General features: G+C 50.8%; 1 protein-coding gene across 1 annotated transcript in view; it reads left to right on the top strand.

Annotated features, from left to right (window-relative positions):
* MAP4 (microtubule associated protein 4) overlaps positions 1-20483 on the top strand; it is a 120832-nt gene that overhangs the window by 53915 nt on the left and 46434 nt on the right. Inside the window, exons 4-11 of the mRNA XM_017737674.1 lie at positions 4077-4190; positions 7577-7687; positions 8139-8267; positions 8931-9005; positions 10315-10455; positions 12390-13274; positions 14207-14350; positions 15064-15210. Of these exons, the coding sequence (XP_017593163.1) occupies positions 4077-4190; positions 7577-7687; positions 8139-8267; positions 8931-9005; positions 10315-10455; positions 12390-13274; positions 14207-14350; positions 15064-15210 (1746 nt within the window). The remainder of the gene's footprint in view (positions 1-4076; positions 4191-7576; positions 7688-8138; positions 8268-8930; positions 9006-10314; positions 10456-12389; positions 13275-14206; positions 14351-15063; positions 15211-20483) is intronic.

Here is a 20483-nt window from a genome sequence, read left to right as displayed (position 1 = left end):
AACAACAAAAAGCCACTGGCAGAAAAGCGGCGTCCCCGTGCCAAATCCCGCTGCTTTGGGGGCTGCAGCAGCTGCAGGGCTGCTCAGGAGGGGGAGCAGCTCCAGACGTGCTCGGGGCTCGATGTGTTCAAGGGCAGGGCTGCAGTGCCTGCTCTGGGTCGTGTTTACGTGGGAGCCAAGGAGTGGAGGATCTTGTGTTTACTGGAAGTAGCCTTTGATTCCCAGCCTCTGGCCTTCGAGTGCGTGTAAGCGTGAGAAATGCATTGGGTGTGGATTTCCTTGGAGCAGCACCTTTAGAGGCTCTGTTGGACACCTGGGAGCTCCTGCTGGAGCCCAGCGCTGCTCTGGTGGAACTGGGTGGGTTCTTGCTGTGGGACACCCAGGTCTGGACGCTGGGACAGGGGCAGGCAGAGCCCGTGGCCCGCTCCTGCCCAGGGTGGCACTGGGGACGCGGTGCCAGCACCGCTGTGGCCCCGAGCACGTGGCCCTTCCCTCCGTGGGACCCTCACAGGGACCTGAAAAACCCCGGAAAGCTCCTGCCTTTCCCGGGCTGAGCTGGGAAGGGCCTGCTGAGGGGAGCTCTGGGAACGGCCAGGAATGGGGACACACGGAGGGAGGGTCACACACAGAGTGTCACACACACAAAGAGTGTCACACACAGAGTGTCACACACACAGTGTCACACACACACACAGTGTCACACAGTGTCACAGTGTCACACACACACACGTCACACACACACACACTGTCACACACACACACTGTCACACACACACAGTGTCACACAGTGTCACAGTGTCACACACACACACGTCACACACACACACACTGTCACACACACACACTGTCACACACACACTGTCACACACACACAGTGTCACACAGTGTCACAGTGTCACACACACACACGTCACACACACACACACTGTCACACACACACACTGTCACACACACACTGTCACACACACACAGTGTCACACAGTGTCACAGTGTCACACACACACACGTCACACACACACACACTGTCACACACACACACTGTCACACACACACTGTCACACACACACAGTGTCACACAGTGTCACAGTGTCACACACACACACGTCACACACACACACACTGTCACACACACACACTGTCACACACACACTGTCACACACACACAGTGTCACACAGTGTCACAGTGTCACACACACACACGTCACACACACACACACTGTCACACACACACACTGTCACACACACACTGTCACACACACACAGTGTCACACAGTGTCACAGTGTCACACACACACACGTCACACACACACACACTGTCACACACACACACTGTCACACACACACTGTCACACACACACAGTGTCACACAGTGTCACAGTGTCACACACACACACGTCACACACACACACACTGTCACACACACACACTGTCACACACACACTGTCACACACACACAGTGTCACACAGTGTCACAGTGTCACACACACACACGTCACACACACACACACTGTCACACACACACACTGTCACACACACACTGTCACACACACACAGTGTCACACAGTGTCACAGTGTCACACACACACACGTCACACACACACACACTGTCACACACACACACTGTCACACACACACTGTCACACACACACAGTGTCACACAGTGTCACAGTGTCACACACACACACGTCACACACACACACACTGTCACACACACACACTGTCACACACACACTGTCACACACACACAGTGTCACACAGTGTCACAGTGTCACACACACACACGTCACACACACACACACTGTCACACACACACACTGTCACACACACACTGTCACACACACACAGTGTCACACAGTGTCACAGTGTCACACACACACACGTCACACACACACACACTGTCACACACACACACTGTCACACACACACTGTCACACACACACAGTGTCACACAGTGTCACAGTGTCACACACACACACGTCACACACACACACACTGTCACACACACACACTGTCACACACACACTGTCACACACACACAGTGTCACACAGTGTCACAGTGTCACACACACACACGTCACACACACACACACTGTCACACACACACACTGTCACACACACACTGTCACACACACACAGTGTCACACAGTGTCACAGTGTCACACACACACACGTCACACACACACACACTGTCACACACACACACTGTACCACACACACTATCACACACAACAACACACACACATGTCACACACACACACACAGTGTCACACACACATGTCACACACACACACACAGTGTCACACACACACACAGTGTCACACACACAGTGTCACACACACACACACAGTGTCACACACACACACAGTGTCACACACACAGTGTCACACACACAATGTCACACACACACGTCACACACACACACACGTCACACGCACACACAGTGTCACACACACACACAGAGTGTCACACACAGTGTCACACACAGTGTCACACACACACAGTGTCACACGGCCCTGAGCTCACAGGGGCCACACCCCGGGGCCACAGCGGCGTTTGGAGCTCCAGGGCCTGTCTGGAAGTAATATTCAGATTTGTTATATTAATCATTACTCATATTCATTTTTATTCATATGTATTTATGTGTTTATATACATATATATTTATATTCATATGTCAGTGTGTCTATAAATTAAAAATATATAGAATGATATATAATTTATAACTTACATCTATTTATAAATATATAAAAATTATATTATGTATAAAAATATAATATAAACCACATGAAAATATATAAACGATACAGTATCAAATATATATTGCAATATATTTTAGATAATATAACATGCATGAAAACATAAAATATAAAGTATAGATAATATAGATAGTATATATGCTATATAATGTATATATAGCATATATATACTTATATATTACATATATTTATAACATATATAAATTTTGCAATATATTATTGTGGAATGTATTATCATTTCACTTATTGTTTAAATTATAATTAAATTAATATGATTAATGATATGATGAATTAGAAGTAATATTTAAAATTCACCCCTAGTCAGAGGCTTGGACATGTTTCAAGTTCCAAGGAATCCCCCCCTGCTCTTCTAACCCGAACTCTCTGAGCGATTGTTGAACCCACTGATGATTTGTACTGGTGGCTGTTCCTTGTTTAATGATGTAAAACAAACCCCAAACCCCACAAAAGCCATTTTTCATCTCATTCTTTCTCAATCACTTTATTATTATTATTATTATTATTATTATTATTGTTATTATTATAGTTTTTGGAGTTGGATCTCTGCCCGCCTTGCTGTGAGCTCCCAGCCTGCCGGGCACCTCCAGGCTGTTGCTTTTACAGAGCAGGGTCATGTTTTTAATGAATTCTTCCCTTCTGCTCCCTCTGTGCCTTACCATTGGGGTTGTTTTTATTAACTGCAGTTTTGCACTGAATTAAGGGTTGTAGTCAGGGGTATTTTGTGATGAATTTCCTCTCCTGAGCTCCAGGCTTGCAGGTGTTGCAGCCTAAGTGAAGGTAAAAATACTGAAAGCACGAAGAGATGTATTGGCAGGAGAGCAGAGAATGTTTTACTGGGGGTGAGAGAAGGAGTCACTGTAAATATTTCTGCGTTTCTTTCCAGAGGAAACTGGAGCCAGTTTAAAACTCTAATGTCTACAGAAGAGTTGACAAATTCAGGCCTCCTTAAAATGAAAATAAAGCTAAAAGTCATTAGTCTGGGTATTGTTTTTGAGCCTTTCCACTGAGTTTGTCCTGTTTAAAGCTTCAGGACTTACGGTTTTGTTTCTTTTGTACAACTGGAGCACTTCCATGTGCGTCCTTTCTTGATCTTATATGTGCATCAGGACACAGAAATCCCCATTATTCTGTGGCTTGTATTTGAAGAGCCACAGTAAAAAATGAATATTATGGTCTCTGATTTGGCTGCCAGTCCTTCTTACCTGGGGATGTCACATCCCAGTGTCACATGGTGCAGCGATCCATTTAAAATATTTTAATGTTTGGCTTTTGACTGGGTGGTTTTCTTCTCCCGTGTCAGTATTCCCAGGAGAAATCATGGATGAGGAGATGTCCTACAAAGAGTTCCTGGATCGCAACGACTCCTGGTCAGCAGAGGAGAGGGACCTGTGCTTCAAACCCATGGACATGGCTGGTAGGATGGCTCAGGGGCCTGGAGCATCCCTGATCTTAGCAGCTGGGGGACCTCGTGGATTCCTGGCTGGAGTTCATTCTCATCCATTCTTGGCTCCATCCCTGTGGGGGCTTCTGCTCCCCTGCCTTTGACACCCCTGGGTTCCCCGGGCTCGGGGCCGGGCCCAGCCCTGCTCAGTGGCTTCATTTGGGATCTGGGTGGGGGTGTGCAGTGAACCCTCTGTGAGCCATGGCCAGCACTGAGCTGGGTGGGATGTGGGATGTGGGATGTGGATCTGCTGGAGGGCAGGAAGGCTCCACAGGGGGATCTGGACAGGCTGGATCCGTGGGCTGAGGCCAGCAGGGTGAGGGTCAGCCAGGCCAAGAGCCAGGTCCTGCCCTCAGCGCTCTGTCACCTCATGGAGCGCTCCAGGCTGGGGCAGAGGGGCTGGAATCCTGGGAAAGGCCCTGGGGGTGCTGTGCCAGCGGCTGGACACGAGCCCAGCTGTATAATTTGTGAACCACGAAGTTTCTGCCCATCTGGAAAATGTTACCGAAAGTTCAATTCGATGCACATCTGAAAGGCAAAGCCCTTCTTGTTCTGCTCCCCACTCTCTGCAGCTTGTTCAACATTTACCCTCTCAAAACCAACCCTGCACAGAGCACGAGTCCAAAAGAGTCATCAGGTCTTGGGCCCAGACCATCCATGGTCCTACAGGGAGCACCAGGAGGGGCTGAGGGAGCTGGGAAAGGGGCTCAGCCTGGAGCAAAGGAGGCTCAGGGGGGACCTTGTGGCTCTGCACAAGTCCCTGACAGGAGGGGGCAGCCGGGGGGGTCGGGCTCTGCTCGAAGGGAACAGGGACAGGAGGAGAGGGAACGGCCTCAGGCTGGGCCAGGGGAGGCTCAGGTTGGATATTGGGAACATTCCTTCACTGAAAGAGTGGTTAAGTGTTGGAAGGGGCTGCCCAGGGGCAGGGGTGGAGTCCCCTCCCTGGAAGTGTCCAAAACCCAAGCAGACACAGCATTTTGTGATGTCTTTTGGGGGTATTTGGTCAAAAAATGGAGCTGATGATCTTGGAGGTCTTTTCCAACCCCAATAATTCTGGGATTCTACGCCAGGAGCAGTTTTGAGGGACTCCCACAGCTGAGCTGCTGTGAGAACTGTGGGTTTCAGTGCAAACCTCCCCATACCCATCCCTCTGGACTGCAGCGTCCCCAGGCTCCGGGCAGTGCCCATCCCTCTGTCACACCCTGCCCTGCAGTGCAGCTCGGGCTGTCCCCGCAGCCTCTGCAGCTGCTGATGCTCCTGAAAATGAGCTGGACCTTGTGAAACCCGACCCCACAAACTGATACACTTTCACCCAGCAGCTTCCCCTCAATTTGCTCACTTTTTTCCCCTCATTCTTTGAAATTAAATTGCTTGCTGGCTCCAGGAGCACCTGGGAAATGTGTGTCCTGCCCAGCTTACCCCAGGCAATCAACCTGGAAAGATACAGGATGGAATTTCTCTTTTTAATATATTTTTGAGTACTGTAGGCCTGCTTAGTGCATGATTTTCTTACTGTCTGAATCTCTGTAAGAGATTCTGTGAAGAACTGATACATTTTTACAAGGGTAGGGAATGATTCAGGGAAGAACTGGAAGAGCCACAGGTTTGTTGGGTTTTCCTCCTGTTGCCATGTGGGTGCAGGAATGGGACATTGATTTCATTATGCTCAAGAGCCAGATGTCAAATTCATTAATTAGGAACAATTTACATACCTGACTCATCACCCAATGTTCTTTTGGCCTGAATAATGTGAATTTTTTGGTTTATTTGCTGCATGAAACCACATTTCTTTAGGTTTCATGTCCTTGGAGTGTCCTGCACACCTGTACAGGCTCCACATAAAGTTCAGGATCAAAGAGTTCCCTGTGTTGATATAAATGAGATTGTTTAGAGTTCCCATAATGGAGCAGAGGGATCAGAGGGCACAGAGCAGCTTTAAGGACTTGTCAAAAGGAGAAAAATGGGAACATCAGACTCAGAGGAGTCTGTGGGTTTATTCAATATTTAAATAATTTCCATCCACTCTTTGGAAAATGGGAGGATGATTTCCCTCCCAAGGAGAGGATTCTCTGGCCAGTGGTGTAAAGGATCTCCTGACCACCATCCCTGTAACAATCCTTGTTCCTTGGGGAGAAACAGGGGAAATTCCAGCCCTCCCACTTCTCCCCTTTTCCCTCTGGAGCAGAGATGGGGTTTGCCCAGAGATCTATTGCCCATTTTTTCCCTATCATCCAACTGCTGGGCAAGGAGGGAACATCAGCAGGATCTCTTTTAGTTTTAAACTTGTTTCAGTCATGATCTTTTTTTCTTTTTTCCCTTGGTTTTGGGGTTGATTTTTTAATTGGGAAGAAGGCAGTTGTTCAGGCCTGGCAATACTGTTCTAAACAGCTTGAAATCAAAGTATTCTGCTCGTTGCTCCAAGGCAAGATGTTGTCTTGGCATCTCAAATAACCTGACAGGTTTATGAAGGAATTCACTCAGCTCACCTGATCTTGACATCCCAGCACACATGGGAGCACCTCAGGCTGGGCTGTCAGCCCTGCAGGGAGCACATCTGGCATGAAAATGAGCCACAGCCCTCAATCAAATCCCTCTGAACTGGGTCTAACTGGAGGAAATCCGAGTGTCTGGAAATAGGGTGTTCCCCTGGAGAAGGGAAGGACACAGGGAGAACTCAGAGCCCCTTGCAGGGCCCAAAGGGGCTCCAGGAGAGCTGCAGAGGGACTGGGGACAAGGCCTGGAGAGCCAGGACACAGGGAATGGCTTCCCAGTGCCAGAGGGCAGGGGTGGAAGGGACCTTAAAGCTCATCCCATTCCAGCCCTGCCGTGGGCAGGGACACCTTCTGCTATCCCAGATTGCTCCAAGCCCCATCCAGCCTGGCCTTGGACACTGCCAGGGATGGGACAGTCTGCTTGGGACACTGGGAAATGTTTTAGTTTCCCAGTAACTTGGTTAAAACACCAGTCCATCACCCCGGTTCATACTGGGATGCAGTTCCTGGCTGGGAGAGCTCAGAGGTCCCACACATTTCCCTGCTCTGGGCTGAGCTGGGCCCTTGTCCTGACTCAGGTTCCCGGGATGTGTCCATCAGGGCAGAAGCAGCTGATTCCTCCTGGAGGGGAGGGCACAGTTCCTCCAGGATCAGCCGTGATGCCCTTTCCCCAGGAATCAGCCTGAGCAGCTGAGTGTTACTTTGGGTGTAAATTCTCATTGGGAAGGTGTTTGCTCCTGGTAAATGATCCCAAAAGCAGCTTTTCCTCCGAAGTGCAGCGTTGGGATCTGGTGCATCTTCATCCTCTTGTTTCAATAACGTTCTCGTCCCCTGTGTGCTGACACTGCCTGGTTGTGTCCCTGCCAGACCCCTTCAGCATCCACAGAGGGGAGAACCTGCCGGATTTGTCCTTCCCTACGGACATGAAGAACGTGCCGCTGTTCCCGGGCCACGCCGATGCTTCCAGGGACATCCTTGGTGAGCTCCTGCTGGACACCCCTCTCCAGCTGCCAGCTGGGGAGTTTCCTCTCTTGCCTTTCATGTGCTGAAAATTGAGGTTGTACATTCACAAGGCTTTTTTCCTGCTCTTGTTGTTGTGGCTAAAACCCGGATACTCAGGAACTGTTTCCACAAAGTGCTCTTGAGGATTTGAACTCTTGGATTATTGTATTAATATTGGATTATTCAGGGATTACCAGGGAGCAGAAGCAGAAAGCCAAAGGAAATGATTTGCCTGTGTTTACTCTCTTACACCTTGTCAGAAAGTTCTGTAAAATACAGAATCAATGCTTTATGAGGCAGAGCTAACATTTGATGCAGATTTATCTGAGCTGCTGCTGAGCAGAACAGTCCAAGTGTGGTAGGACTTGAAATTTAGGAGAGGAGTCATTAGGGCTGGTGATTAACAAAAGGTTTTTTATTTCCTTAGCTCCCCATGGATCCATGATGGGACCTGAACAGCCTTTCCTGGGGTCCCTGTATTCCCCTGCAGAGGCTCTGGACCCATCAGCCTTCATTGGCCTGGAGTCAGGCACAGAATTCCTGCCAGGAAAAGCAGGTGAGAAGCAAATGTTTTCTCTTACTGGCCGGGTTTGGAGGGTTTGCAGCTGGAAAATCCCAGTTTATGAGTCCTAAAGAATCTTGGTGGGGAGTTGATACATAAAATGAGTCAAGATTAGAAAGTTTCCTGTTGGCATTGACAGCTCTTGGTTCAGGGGGAATGTTCTGGTGTGAGGCCCTGGCACAGGGTGCCCAGAGCAGCTGTGGCTGCCCCTGGATCCCTGGCAGTGCCCAAGGCGGGACAGGGGCTGGGAGCAGCCTGGGGTAGCAGAAGATGTCCCTGCCCATGAGATGAGCTTTAAGGTCCCTTCCAACCCAGACAAGTCTGGAATTACATCAGGAGATCACAGGATGGTTGAGGTTGGAAGGGAACTTCCCAACCCCCCTGCTCAGGCAGGGCCACCCAGAGCCACTTGCCGCAGGAGAACTGAGGAAAGAAACTCCACTTTTGGGTCCTGGGGTCAGTGCAGGGTATAACTCTTGTCTGAGGGGAGCTTTCACTCCCAGTAATTGTGGAAGACCAGGATGTTCTGGGGCCTCTTAGAGGGAACTGAAAAGTTCCCTGAGGATGAACTCCCAAACCAACAGAGTCAGGACCTTCCAGTGGGGAAGTAAAAGCCCTGTGGGGTCAGGCTGGACTCAGTGTGTTTGTTTCCCACAGCACCTGAAGAATACTGGATGGGAGCTCAGCAGGACATGAAGGGACCAGATACCTCCTTCTTTGTTGAGCCACCAGGTAAAAACAGTTTTGGGTTGATCTGCAGGAAGTGTTGGTAGAGAGCTCCTGAGCAGCAGAACCAGCTCCTCTCCTCGTCTGCCTCCTCAAGGGACACGAGGCTGTGACAGAGCCACTGGGACCTGAGCAAGGACAGCACTGTTTCTGCTGCTCACACCAGTTCAGAATGGAAATCTTTGAGGGGTGGGAATGGCTTCAAACTGAAAAAGAGTTGGGCTAGATGGGATATTGGGAAGGAATTCCTCCCTGTAGCACAGGGTGCCCAGAGCAGCTGTGGCTGCCCCTGGATCCCTGGCAGTGCCCAAGGCCAGGCTGGACATTGGGGCTTGGAGCAGCCTGGGGCAGTGGGAGGTGTCCCTGCCCATGGCAGGGGTGGCACTGGGTGATCCTTAAGGTCCCTCCCACCCAAACCTTTCTGGGATTTTACAATTATCTTTAGATTCTCGTCACAGTTAAATCTTTGGAGCTCCACTGGGACGTTATCCCATTGGGAATTTGTGTGTATTATAAAACATGGGATCTTTATTTCTATGAAGAAGCTGAGAACAGTTTAACCCTGCTCCAGGGTAGAAAATGTTTCTGGAGCTGGGGGTGGGACTGGGAGGGTTTGTAACACAACAACACTCCCCAACTTTGCCACTTCTCCCGGGATTCAGGAGTTTTCCTGGGTGCTGCACACATGACTTTCCTGAGAGTGGGCAATAAAAGCCGATTCTCTCTGAGCTGCTGGGGAAGCTAAGGGGGAGTTCCCTCCCCAGGGTGGCTGAGGTGATGCCTTAAGAGGCCTCTTAGACACAGAGACTGGACAGGAGTAAAAGAATAAAATAGGTATTTATTTGAAAGGCCTTCAAAGGTCCCCCCTGGGAGCCACAGACTACTGCCAAAAATGGACCCCAAGATGGACAGCAGGTCATGAGTCCTTCACACCTTTATAGGTTTGGTTCATTTGCATAGCAGGGTTACTTTTCCAATTAAAGCCTCAGTTGAATTATGTCATTTCCCCTCCCATGGCCCCCCTTAGAGGCTCTTTGGGTTTATACTTTTTGGGCCTAGGGTGGTCTGGGTGACCTTGGAGAGCAGGCCCGGAGAGGCTTTGTTATGTCTGCCCAGCAGAAGTGAGCAGAAATTAGCAAGCGACAAGAAACCCCAGAGTCACACTCTAAGCACTACAGAACCAGGCAAATAGAAAAGTTAAAACCCAGGCATCAGAGGCACCACCTCGGGAGTGTCCCCCACATGCCAGCAGCTCCAGGGAGCAGCCGTGTGCCCAGGCCTTTCCAGGCGCTCATTCCAGCCCTCTGTGTTCCAGTGCCCCCCGCAGCCGCAGAAGCCATAAGGACGAGCCTGCCCGAGAGCCCGACGGCAGCAGCGCCTGCCAACGCTCCTGCTGCAGCCACAGCGTCGCCAGCAGAGGCTGCAGCCACCGATGGACCAAAGGGGGCAGCGCCAGGTAAATCCCTGCGGCCTGAAGGGTGGTGGGGAAACACGGAATTGCCTCTCCTGAGGGAAGCACAGCAAGGTGTCAGCAGATCCTGCTGTGCCTGCAGGTGTGGGGCGCCTGAGGGAGAAGCAGCAAATCTGCTCAGGTGTGTCCCAGTCCAGGAGCTGATTCCATGAATCTTCGCTGTCTCCACGTTTTAGCTCCAGGAAAATCCTGAGGACGTGGTTACAGCATAGAGCCAGGGAAGGGTTTAGGCTGGAAAAGCCCTCTGAGATCACCGAGTCCGGCCCTTCCCCAGCAGTGCCAAGGCCACCCCTGACCCACGGCCCCAAGTGTCAGATCTATACACAAGTACCTTTAAACCTGTCATTTTGAAAGACTCTATTTAAAAAAAAAACATTTTTAACATATTTATACCCAGACTCCTAGTGCCAGTCATTGTCCATTTTCCTCAGGCTTTATCCCACTCATTTCCATAATTCTCCAAGGACCATCCATACTGCTTTTAATATCTATTTATTTACAGTCTTATTCATGTGTAAAATCACAATCTTTACGTTTTCTTTTGGAGAAGACCATGAAATCATCACTTAAAAAACCCACAACAAAGTCAAACCCAAATGAGGACTGGTGCATGATGGATCCTTTTGGTTTAGGTTCACTAAAATATTTATCTAAATGGATCCTTAAGTACCATTTTAAAAGGGACCTTTGCCATTTTCCTATTTCTTTCTGACTTCAGTTTAAGTCCCTAATTTAGATTTAATACATTTTCCATTGGTTGGGGAGGATATTTTTAGATGTGACTCAAAAAATCAGTAGAAATGTTATTTTTTGGTCATCAGCAATAGATGGGAGATGTTCAGGGCACTGAGCTGCAGGACACAGAGGGTGGGCAGAGCTTGGGGCTGTCGAGATGAGGAGCTGCAGAAGAGAAATCCAGTGCTCCTGGCACTGATAATTTGGAAAAGCTTGCCTCTGGACAGCCGAAACATTAAACAAAACCTGACTGAATAAAACCTCCTTGAAGGGGATTTTAGGCAAATAGGAGCTTAAAAGCAGAGGTTTGATTGTGCTGTGAAGTGACAAATGTTGGTTTGGAACTACCAGCTCAGTGTTAGGAGATAACGTGTGAAAAATGAACGAGGCCAGTTTGAAGGAATAGAGGGAATTTGGGATTTGTGGGAGGATTTTTGTGTCAGGAGTGCCAGAGCTCCAGCTCGAGCACCAAAGGCCCCCCACCAGCACAAACCATGTTTACAGTGAAGTGTGTGGCTTTGGAGTGTGTCAGGACTTTCCCTGCTCATGGAAAACCTGCTGGGCTCGCTTGCACAGGTGATTCTGCATTTTCTGTGTCCTGCAGTAGAGGGGAAAACAGATTTCCCAGGGAAGCTGAGGCTGCCCCATCCCTGGAAGTGTCCCAGGCCAGGTTGGAGCAACCTGGGATAGTGGGAGGTGTCCCTGCCCCTGACAAGGGAGTGCAGCTGGAACTGGGACATCTTTAAGGTCCCTTCCAACCCAAACCATGCTGGGACTCCGTGAAAGCCGCTCGCTGTGATTCCTGTCTGGGTTCTGCTGGAATGTGCTCCTGGCAGCAGATCCAGCAGCTCTGGCCCTTTGCCAGCTGTGTGGCATCAGGGAGGTTTTGGACAGAAACAATCCATGCTTGGCTGCTGTGGGCTGGGAGCAGATGGGAGCCCTGCTGCAGTGAGGGATGCAGACAGGGCACATGGGGCTGCAGGAGGAAAAGCTCTTGGATGCATCCAGGAGTGACCCAAGGGCTGGAACAACGGGAGTGCACTGCTGGCAGCGGGGAGGAAGTGGTGCTGAGAGACAAGAGGAGACACAGGGAGTGAACCCTGTGTCCTCCCCAGCCAGAAAGCAGCAGCTCAGGTGTTTCTGTTGCATTTTTCCCTGATTTGTGTGCCTGTGTTCCCGGGCAGGTGCAGCCTCTGTTCCCGCTCCCGACGCCGCGTCCCTTCCCACAGAAAAGGCCGGGGCTGTCCACGCCGGAGACACCAAACCTCCCCAAGCTCCAGAGGCTGGAGTTGCTCCTTCAGCAGCAGCCAACCCTTTCCAGGCCACGGATGTGGGGTTTTCTCCTGCACCTGAAGCCAGCCCTCCCAAAGGTGTCAATGACGTGTCCGCCCCGGGGACAGAGCTTGGCTTTGCCCCGGCAGCAGATGCTGGATCCCACCACGGGGTGGATTTGGGGTTTGCTCCAGCAGCAGATATGGAATCCCACCATGCCATGGACTTGGGGTTTGCTCCAGCAGCAGATATGGAATCCCACCAGACCATGGATTTGGGGTTTGCTCCAGCAGCAGATATGGAATCCCACCAGACCATGGATTTGGGGTTTGCTCCAGCAGCAGGTGTGGAATCCAACCATGCCATGGATTTGGGGTTTGCCCCAGCAGCAGATATGGAATCCAACCATGCCATGGGTTTGGGGTTTGCCCCAGCAGCAGATATGGAATCCCACCATGCCATGGATTTGGGGTTTGCCCCAGCAGCAGATGCAGAACCTCACCACATCTTGGATTTGGGATTTGCTCCAGCAGCGGATGACAAAGCTCAGCACGTTATGGGCTCTGAGTTTGGCCCAGCAGCAGATGCAGAGTTTGCCCCAGCACCAGAAGTCAACCATCACCATGCTCTGGATTCTGAGTTTGCTCCTGTGGCTCCAGCCAAGCCTCTCCCTGCTGTGGATCCCGGGAATGTGGCAGTGGAAGCTCAGCCTGTCCCTGCAGCTGCCCCCAGGATTGCTGTGTCTGAGGAGCTGCTGACATCCGAGGCTGCCCTTCAGCAAGACAAGTCCCCTGCAGGTGAGTGTGCCCAAATCCCAGAATCCCACTCACGGATAATTCAGGTTGGAAAAGGCCTCTGAGGTCAGGGAGCCCAGCGTTGATTGGCTTTGGGTGAAGCACCTTGAGGAGAGCTCAGCTCTGCTCTCAGGACACACAGGAAATGCTTCACGGGGATTCTTCATTTACAGAACATGAAACTGGAGTTTTTTCATGATTTTTAAATTTTCGTTGGGCATTCTTAGCAGTGCTGAGTGGTTTAAGGACAGCCATGGAGATGTGTTGGCTCATCCCTGCTGGTGCTCGGCTTTGTGTCACCACCACCCTCAGCTCTCACTGGAACCTCCCAAATCCTGTAGGACACAGAGTTTGCCAACAGAGGTTCTTGAAAACAATTTCTGAAGAGACTGAAAGGCTTAGTTGATGATTTTGGGACCTTTCCTTGGGGTGGCTGTAGGTGTTGGAGTGCTGGGAAGGGCGTTTGGTTTTCCATGTGGAGGTTTGCTGTGCCGTGTGGATTTCTCCAGGGACTCCATCCCTCCGGAGAGAAAACTACTCTCCAAAATTATATCCATTTTATATTTCTATTACTAAAATGCAGCAAATAGTCCCGGGCAGAGGCAGGATGGGTTGGCTGTGGATGGGGTTGGAGTGAGATTTTTTTTCTTCTAATACTCTTTAGGTTAATGATGGGGATAAATTTCAAGAGAGAAGTTTTAACCAAAAAAAACCCCACTAGAATGTAGTGACTGAGAGGCCCAGGTGGGTGAATGAAGGAGGAAGTGCAAGACAATATAGGAAGGTAGAAAGATCCTAAAAATCAGGTTTTGAAAATGAGGAAACCCTTTAGTTCCGTGCGGAAGATAAAAACTGGTAAGGGAGCGATTTTTATCTTATTTCATCTGATCTAAATTTAAACCCAGGAATTTTTACTCTTTACATTGCATTTGCAGAAGCAACAGCAAAGGTGGAAGCAGAATCCAAAGTCCCAGAAGTTTGTGTGGATCACTCAGAGAAGATGAAGGACAGGAAACCTCCCCCCAGCCCCCCGGACGAGCACCTTCCTGGGAAAACCAACCACCACCTGGAGCCAGCAGGTGGGAGATGCAGCCCTGAGCAGAGCTGGGCTCCTCCTGCCCCACACAGGCACTGCCCTGCTGCCCTCAGCAGAGGAGAGGCACCAAATTGGAATCCCAAGCAGGTTTTTAGTGTGTGCTGACACGGGGCTGTCATTCACAGAACTTGTCCTTTTCTTCCTCATGCACAGTTGTTGTACCAATGTCTGTCATCATTTTCCTTTCTATTTAAAATTTAAATAAAATTAATTACAGAGAGAGCTGCTCTCCCATGTAATTATGCCTTACAAATTAAAACTGGGTATAATTATGCAGAGTGAGGAATGTTTTGGTGTCTGTGTGAATGTATTGTAAGGTATAGATGAATACAAGATGATCAGCATTAGCCAGGGACTCCAGGCTGATAATGGAGTTCATTCTGGGTTTGAATTCCCAGTGGGAAGCTGGGATAGTCTGAATTGGGTTGATTACAAAGAGGGAAAAAACCCAAACAAACCCTCATCCTGTGCTTAAGCCCTGAAACAGCCCCTGCTTCGTGTTCTACCCCACCTTGGCATGTGCAAAACATAACAGTGCTGCTGAAATGGGATTGTGAGGAGATGACACAGCCATGTCTCATAAACTGCATTCCTGTTAAACACAAAATTAACCCCTTCCCAAGGGCTGGGGTTTGCCTGCAGCCTGCCTGTACTCCTGAGACCTGAAGCTTTCTGTTCCTGTCTTTCATGTTCCAGCTGAAGCAAAAGGAACACTAGAAAATAAAGACCTTCCAGAAAAATCTGCTCCTGCTGAGGATGGGGAGGCACAAAAGGAGGAAGCTGAGCACAACCACGTCCCACATGCGGAACCTCAGGAAGGGAAGACCCCACAGGAGCCCACAGGTAGGACATAAATCATTATACAAAACTCCATTTCCTCGTGGAAATCTCCTCTGGGAACTCTTGACCTTCTGCTCCTGGCTGTGGGGCCACCTGGGCAAGCAGAAATGTCTTTGTGTGGCTCTCAGAGTTCCTGGTGCTGGGCTCAGCCTTCCCCTGGATCCCTGCCCTCTCCAAGGCTCCTTTCTCTCCATATTCAAACTAGAAGCCCAAATCCGTGTGCTCTGAGTGCTTTATCCCTGGGACTGGCTCACAGCTGTGCTGGAGGATTGCAGAGCTCCTCCTCTCTCTGCCATCAGCACTGCCTTTTATTTTGGTATTAAAAAGGACCGTTAATTCTTATGAGGATATTCCCAGTGAGGCTCTCCTTCCCAATCGAGCTGTGTAATTGCCAAAGGAAGATGTGATGTCCTCCTGCTCCACTGACCCAGCCTCCAGAGGAGCTGGTGCTGCTCACACTTGGTGTGGAGGAGGATTTGTGGGCCAGGGCTAAGTGACAAATGGCTGCTCCTCTCCTCAAACTCAGCTGAGGGATCCCCAGGGACACAGCAGGTGACCTTGGGACAGAGGTTCTGCCTCCCACTGCTTCCACCCTGGGTGCTGGGGAAACTTGGCTCTCCTGCCCCCATCTCTCTTCCCATCTTCCCACTAAACTTCTGTTTTCCCACTCTGGAAGGATGCCAGCTAGAGATATAAAAAGGCTCTCTCTGATCTTGTCTTGCTGAGACAAAATGGATCCTTAATGCATTTTTAAAAAGCAATGGCATGTCCTTACAAGAACTGGTGCTTTTTGGTGGGGTAAGAGCCTGTGTCAGACTTGTGTTTCTGTAGCACTGATGTGTGCATTTGGGGTAGATTACACAGGTGTTGGGGTAAATACCTACCCCAGCCCTCCTGGGGTGTCTCTGGTGTGGTGCCAGTGCTGGGAAATGCTGCACATCTAACCATGGCCTGTTTGAGAGGGCTGCCATCACATAGAGATACATTTATTATTTCTTTTATCAAGCAAATAGTGGCCTTGATGTTTGAGCAGGCTTCCTGTATTCCAGGTCTTCCCACTGCACAAGTCAGGCAAGCTCCCAAATCCAGGGACCGCGGGTTTGGCAGAGCAAAACCTGCCCCAGTGCCTCTCACAGATGTGCCAGAGGAGCATCCTGTAGGTCTCCCGCAGCAGAAGAGTCCTGAGCCCAAAGCAGATCCCTGTTCCACAGTGGAGCTTGGCTGTGGTGCTGGAACATCCCCTCGCTTTAGGGTTCCACACAGAAAGGCCACCAGTGTCCCCACGGAGCCTGTGGAGAGCTGCAGAGATCCCTCCCGGGAGAACTGGGATTTGGAAGGTGCCATTGTGAAGAAAAAGAAAAAGAAACCAAAACAGAGGAGAAACCAGCTGCCGAGAGGGATGGAGTTCTGGGATGAGAAGGGAACAGCCTCCAGAGCTGCCAGGAGCGCTCCCTTTGGGCTGGAGTGGCAGAGCCCCGATGTGTGCCCCGCAACGCCCGCAGCTCGCGGGGAGCTGGCCCCAGGAGGCAGAGCTCTGGATGTGCCAAAGGATGCTAAAATAACAACTGGGACTCATATCCTGGATGAGCAAAATGCCTTCCCCGTGCCAGCCCCAGGACAGCAGGCCCCAAAATCCGGTGTGTTGGATGCCAAACGCAGGGAGGAAGTGAAGGCAGAGGGAATGAGAGATGGCAGCTGGATGCTGGAATCTAAAGGCAAAACCAAAGAGGTTCCCTCGCAGCAGGTGGGGGAATCTGCTACAGCAAAGGGACCCACCAAGCCCACAGAGAGAGATTTTCCCAATAAAAATGAGAAGAGGGAGGATAAGGAGTCAAAAGGTGCTGACCTGACGGTCAATCTGAGCAAAACAGAAACTCCCTTAGAGACCAAACCTTTGGAATTGCCCCTTTCCCATAAAAATAAGGAGCCTAAAACCCCATCTCCAGGATGGGAAGCAGCCAATGACTCTGTCCATCAGCCTTCCCTGGAAGCAGCAGCCAAGAAAAACTGGGAAGAAAGCAAAGGGCTTGAAAAGGAATCCCCCAAACAGCCTCAACTGGAGGCTGCAGCCATGGAGGACAAGCTCCCTGTGGAGCCAAAGGTAGCTGGAGAAACTAAAACAGGGTCAGAGGGAGGACTGAAGACCCCAACAGATGCTCCTGGAGCTCCTGTTGCAGCCTTAGTTCCACCAAAAGCTGGGGAGGTTCCAGCTGTGCAGGACAGAAGGGCCGAGGGTGTTCCCGATGCTCCCAAGCATCCCACCCCTGGCGAGGCAGGGGGCAGGGGGATGGCAGCAGATTCCCCAGATCCAAACAAAGGGAAAGGATTCACTGCTTCAGAGCAGCAGGCTGGAAAAGATCCCAGCTTTACACCCGGGATGGACAGGCCTAAAAAAAAGCGCAGTGAAGGGAAAGGCAAAAGAATTAAAAGCTTCTCGGAGCAGATGATGCTCTCAGAGGATGGAGGCAAATTCACTGATGGAGGGAGGACGGATGAGGCTGGAAAAGAGGCAGCTTATCTCGAAAATGGCCAGGGTGTTGCTGCCAGAGGACACCCATCAGCCAGCACTGCACAGGCCTGGCCTGCAGACAAGCCCAAAAAAAGAGGCAGCGATGGAAGGAGCAAAAAAGGGGAAAGAAGCTTTTTCCAGCAGCCTTTCCTTGAGAATAAGATGGATGCAGGGAGTTTTCCTGAGGTAGTTGATAAGGTGAAGGAGGGAAGTGGTAAGGGCAGAGAGGAGGGCTGTGGCCCTGCTGGGGGCTTGCAGGAAAACGCAGCTAAAGCGCAAAGGCCAATTGAGCTGGGAATGGAGAAACCGAAAGAAAATATTGGGAAAGGTGAAATAGCTGATTTGGGAGCTTTAGACCAAGCTTTGCTGCTGGAGAAGAGCAGAGAGGAAGCCAAAAATCCTGCTCTGGCTGCCACCATCGGACCAACAAAACAGGGGGATTTGGCTGGGAAGGGCAGAGAGGCCGGAGGTGCTGCCGGCGAATCTGCCGGGCTCAGCTCAGATGTGACAGCGCTGGCAGAGAAACCCAGGAAGAGGAGCAGTGATGGGAGAAGGAAACAGCCTGAGAAAAGTCCCTCCGGGCAGGCAGCTGTCCTGGGTGCTGGGCGGGAAAGCAGCCAGGAGCAGGTGGCTGGAAGCAGGAAGGAAATGAGCTTGGATGAGGAGAAGGGGTCTGGTTTGCAAAGAGAGAGTCTGGCAGAGGAGCTGGGGAAGCCCGAAATCCAGAGTGGCACTGGAAGCTTCTCTGAGCAGCCAAATCTTTCAGGCCATAAAACAGAGACTTCCGAGCCAGAAATAGGCAGTGCTAAAGAAACTTGGCCCATGAGTAAAGGGAAGGAAGCAGATAAATGCCAACCTCCCCCAGAGCACAGGGCAGGGATGCACAGTCCCACCAGGGAACTGGGGGTGGACAAGCCCAAGAGTAAAAGCAGAGATGGGAAGAGCAAAAAGGCTGAGCACAATCCTGAGCTGGGGCCAGGTGACATCCCTGCAGTGGGACAAGTCCAACAAACTCAGTCTGAGAAGGGCAAAGAGAATTGCAGGACTCCAGCAGCACTGCTGGGTCACCTGCCTGATCCTGCCAAGGCACAGGCTCCTGCTGTGCCTCTGGAGCCAGGGAAATCACACATGGGTGGTGAAGAGAAGCACAAAAAGGGAGAGCCTGACCCACAGCAGCTTTTTCTGCTGGAGCATAAAGCAGGAGCAGGGGTGTTCCCTCCTCCTGGCCTGGAGATCGGGGACAAACCTGAGGAGGCAGGGGGTGCCAGTCCTTGCAGCAGGGATAAAAGTCCTATTCCAGAGCATCCAGCAGTGTCAGATCCCAGCCTGGCCCCAGTCACTGAGAGATCTAAAAAGAGGGGTTATGATGGAAGCAGTAAAAAGGCTAAAAATGCCTCCAGGCATTCTGTTCCTCTAGAGGTGAAACCAGACAGGAGTGAAGCACAGCCTCCCATGGGATCTGGGCTGGAATGTGGGCTGGAAGACACAGATTTTGTAGATGAAAACAGAAATATTAAAAACTTTCCCATTGGCCCTCAAAGGTTTTGGAATAATAAAGGAAATGACTTCAAATGCATGGCTCAGACCACAGCAGGTGGCCCTGGTGACGTGGGTGATGCTCCCTGCAGCCTCCCAAAGCAGAGGGATGGTGGTGCAGGGACTGGGGGCCTTCCACCACCTCCTCCTCCTCCTCCTCCTCCTCCTCCTCCTCCTCTGGAAGCAGTGGCAGAGAAAAGCAGCAAAGAGCCTAGACCTGGTGCTAAGGAGATGCAGACCCAGAAATCTCGTGAGCAGCCCATCAATCTGGGACACAAAGAACCTGGCAAAGAGGTCTCACACAAAGATGGGAAAAGCAGAGAGGCTGCTTCCCAGGATGGTCAGTCCAAGGACAAAAGTCACCTTTCCCCCGTGGCAGAGGTGGATGATAAAGAAACAAAACCCACCGATAAAAAGCACAACACGGCCAAGGCTCCCCCAGAGCTTCCTCACGAGGTGCCAGATCCAAAACACAGAGCAGCCTCTGGAGCTGCTGAAGGGACGGGGGGACCAGAGGCCACCGTGTCCTGTGCACAGAAGGGCACAGGGGGCATTTCCCCAGCCCCTGCAGCCGTGTGCCAGGCTGTGCCAGGAGCTGGCATGGACAGGAAAGCTGGAGAGGCTGAGCCGGGCGGCGGCACGAGGAGCAAGCAGAGCTCACCCCAAGAGGGGGGCACTGAGCCTGAGGCTGCTGGGTCACATGGCACAGCTGCCCAAACTACCCAAAAATGGCCCAAAGAGAACAAAAAAGATCCCTCTCAGCCTGCAGAGGAGGGCCCTGCTTGTGCTGGCGAGGCTCTCCTGAAGGATGCTCCTCATGGTGGGGAGGCTCTGCTGAGGGACGCTCCGGTGTCAAAGTCTGAGGCAGATAAACCTCAAGGCACAGCCAAAGAAAAGGATTCTCAAGCCAAAACCAAAGAAAAGGATTCTCAAGACACAAATAAAGAAAGAGAAACTCAAGAAACAACTAAAGAAAAGGGAACTCAAGAAATAACTAAAGAAAAGGAATCTCAAGACACAGCCAAAGAAAAGGAATCCCAAGACACGAGTAAAGAAGAGGAATCTCAGGACACAGCTAAAGAAAAGGAGTCTCAAGAAATAACTAAAGAAAAGGAATCCCAAGCCCCAAGTAAAGAAACAGAAGAGGAATGTGAGCAGAAAGCTGTGAAAGAGGCAAAGAAAGACAGAGTGAAGGCAGCAGAGCAGCTCAAGGGCTACATGAGACCCACCA

This window comes from Corvus brachyrhynchos, unplaced genomic scaffold (assembly GCF_000691975.1).
Source record: "Corvus brachyrhynchos isolate BGI_N302 unplaced genomic scaffold, ASM69197v1 scaffold426, whole genome shotgun sequence".
NCBI classification, from domain to species: domain Eukaryota; kingdom Metazoa; phylum Chordata; class Aves; order Passeriformes; family Corvidae; genus Corvus; species Corvus brachyrhynchos.
Note: the sequence above shows the minus strand (reverse complement) of the source record. Positions and strands in the feature narration are given on the sequence as shown.